This window comes from Petaurus breviceps, unplaced genomic scaffold (assembly GCF_028583685.1).
Source record: "Petaurus breviceps papuanus isolate PSGF00001 unplaced genomic scaffold, PetGlider_PUasm1.0 185, whole genome shotgun sequence".
In the NCBI taxonomy this organism is placed as follows: Eukaryota; Metazoa; Chordata; class Mammalia; order Diprotodontia; family Petauridae; genus Petaurus; species Petaurus breviceps.
This window is the reverse complement of record NW_027185797.1, coordinates 38746874-38748506: the sequence shown is the minus strand read 5'-3', so window position 1 is coordinate 38748506 and position 1633 is coordinate 38746874. Positions and strand designations below refer to the sequence as shown.

General features: G+C 58.6%; 2 protein-coding genes across 8 annotated transcripts in view; both read right to left on the bottom strand.

Annotated features, from left to right (window-relative positions):
- ARHGEF1 (Rho guanine nucleotide exchange factor 1) overlaps window positions 1-764 on the bottom strand; it is a 21888-nt gene extending 21124 nt beyond the window's left edge. For 3 of the 7 annotated variants that reach the window (XM_069088919.1, XM_069088922.1, XM_069088923.1), the window contains exon 1: window positions 583-761. The gene's annotated coding sequence lies outside the window, so the exon portion shown is untranslated. Of the gene's footprint in view, window positions 1-582 lie in introns of all 7 variants that reach the window. The other 4 variants (XM_069088928.1, XM_069088926.1, XM_069088917.1 and 1 more) reach the window with 4 other exon arrangements.
- Window positions 1-1633, bottom strand: part of CD79A (CD79a molecule) — a 16065-nt gene that overhangs the window by 5246 nt on the left and 9186 nt on the right. The window contains exon 4 of the mRNA XM_069088228.1: window positions 583-673. Coding sequence (XP_068944329.1) covers window positions 583-673 — 91 coding nt within the window. The remainder of the gene's footprint in view (window positions 1-582; window positions 674-1633) is intronic.

The following is a 1633-nucleotide window of genomic DNA, read 5'->3' as shown; positions in this document are numbered from 1 at the left end:
AGCAGGAAGCGACCTTCCCTGCCCACCGCCTCCTCTCTTCTCTGTTCGCCCCCCTAGGCAGAACTTTCTCCCATCACCTCACCCCTCACTCCCACCTAGGCCATTGTCCTTCTGCCCCTGAGCCCCCTCAGCGCTGCCAGGCTGGCCACCCCCCTCCCCGGGTCCTCCTCCTCCCGGGGCCCTCCCCCCCCGGCGCCCCCTCCCCTGGTCCTCCCCCTCTGCTCTCCCTGCCTGCTGGTCTTCCCCTAGGCATCCCCCCTCCTCCTGTCCGGCCTCCCTTCATCCCTCCTTGTCTGGCCTCCCCTCCTCCTGTCTGGTCCTCCCTTCATCCCTCCTTGTCTGGCCTCCCCTCCTCCTGTATGGTCCTCCCTTCATCCCTCCTTGTCTGGCCTCCCCTTAGCCGCCCTTTCTCCTTTCCCGCCTGGTCCTTCTCCCCTCAGCTCTCCCTGCCTGGTGGTCCTTCTCCCCTTAGCCACCCCTCTTTCCCAGGTGATAGTCTTCTGAAATCAAAGGGAAATGGGGAACTCCAGAAGTATAGCCCAGTGGGTGCTAAAGAAAGGAAGGAGGTGGGAGAAGCTGTACCTGGGGTTAAGCCGGGGAGAGCCCCGAAGGTCTTGGGGGCACGGGGGTATGGGGATCCCGGGCCCTGGGTCCCGGCTTGGATTTCCTGGCTCTGGCGGGGCAGGAAGCGAAGCTGGGCCGGTTTTCCGGAGGCCCTGGCCCTCCTGCCCCTCCCCGCTTCCTGCCCTGACTGGGAGGGGTCCCCCACACCCACCTCCTCCCCTCTGCTTCCTTCCCCTTCTCTGCCAGTGCCTTTGAGCTCCTCCTCCCTGAGAGGCTCAGCTCAGCCAGACGTGCATAGTGGCCCCTTCTTCTCTTCCCCCATCACTAGCTCTTGGACTCTCTTCCTGTCTCTCTTCCTCTCTCCTGTTTGTCTAGTCTCCGGTCACTGTCTCGACCCAGATTCCTCCTTGTCTTTGTCTCTCTGCCCCTTGGTCACTGTGGAGCTTGACCCTGCCCAGCATGTGTCTGCCTCCCCCTGCTCCTCCCTTCCCCTGGCTCAGCACCTGCTGGCTCTCCCATCCTCTGTCTGTCTGTCTCTTTCTGAGTGTATGTCATCCACCTGCCTGGGTGTCTGCCTCTCTGCCCTTTCTGTCTCTGTGTCTCCCTCATGCTCTGTCTGTCTGTTTGCCTCTGTCCCCCTGTCTCTCATTACACTGTCCAATCACTCTCTTGCCTGCCTGTCTCTTCCTTTCTGACTCCCTCATGTCTCTTTCTTTGTGCCCCTCTCTCTCATCTCTCTTGTTCAGTGCCCTTTATCTCTCTCTTCTGTCTACCTGTCTCTCCCTTTCTCTCTCTGACTCTATCATCTCTCATCTTTCTGTTGGTCGCTAGGTGGCACCACAGTGCACAGAGTCCCTGGCCTAGAATCAGGCCGACTCATCTGCATGAGTTCAGATCTGGCCTCAGACACTTACTAGCTGTGTGACCCTGGGCAAGTCACTTAACCCTGTTTGCCTCAGTTTTCTTATCTGTAAAATGAACTGGGGAAGGAAATGGCAAACCACTTTAGTATCTCTGCTAAGAAAACCCCAAATTGGCTCACAAAGAGTCAGACAACTGAAAAACAAGT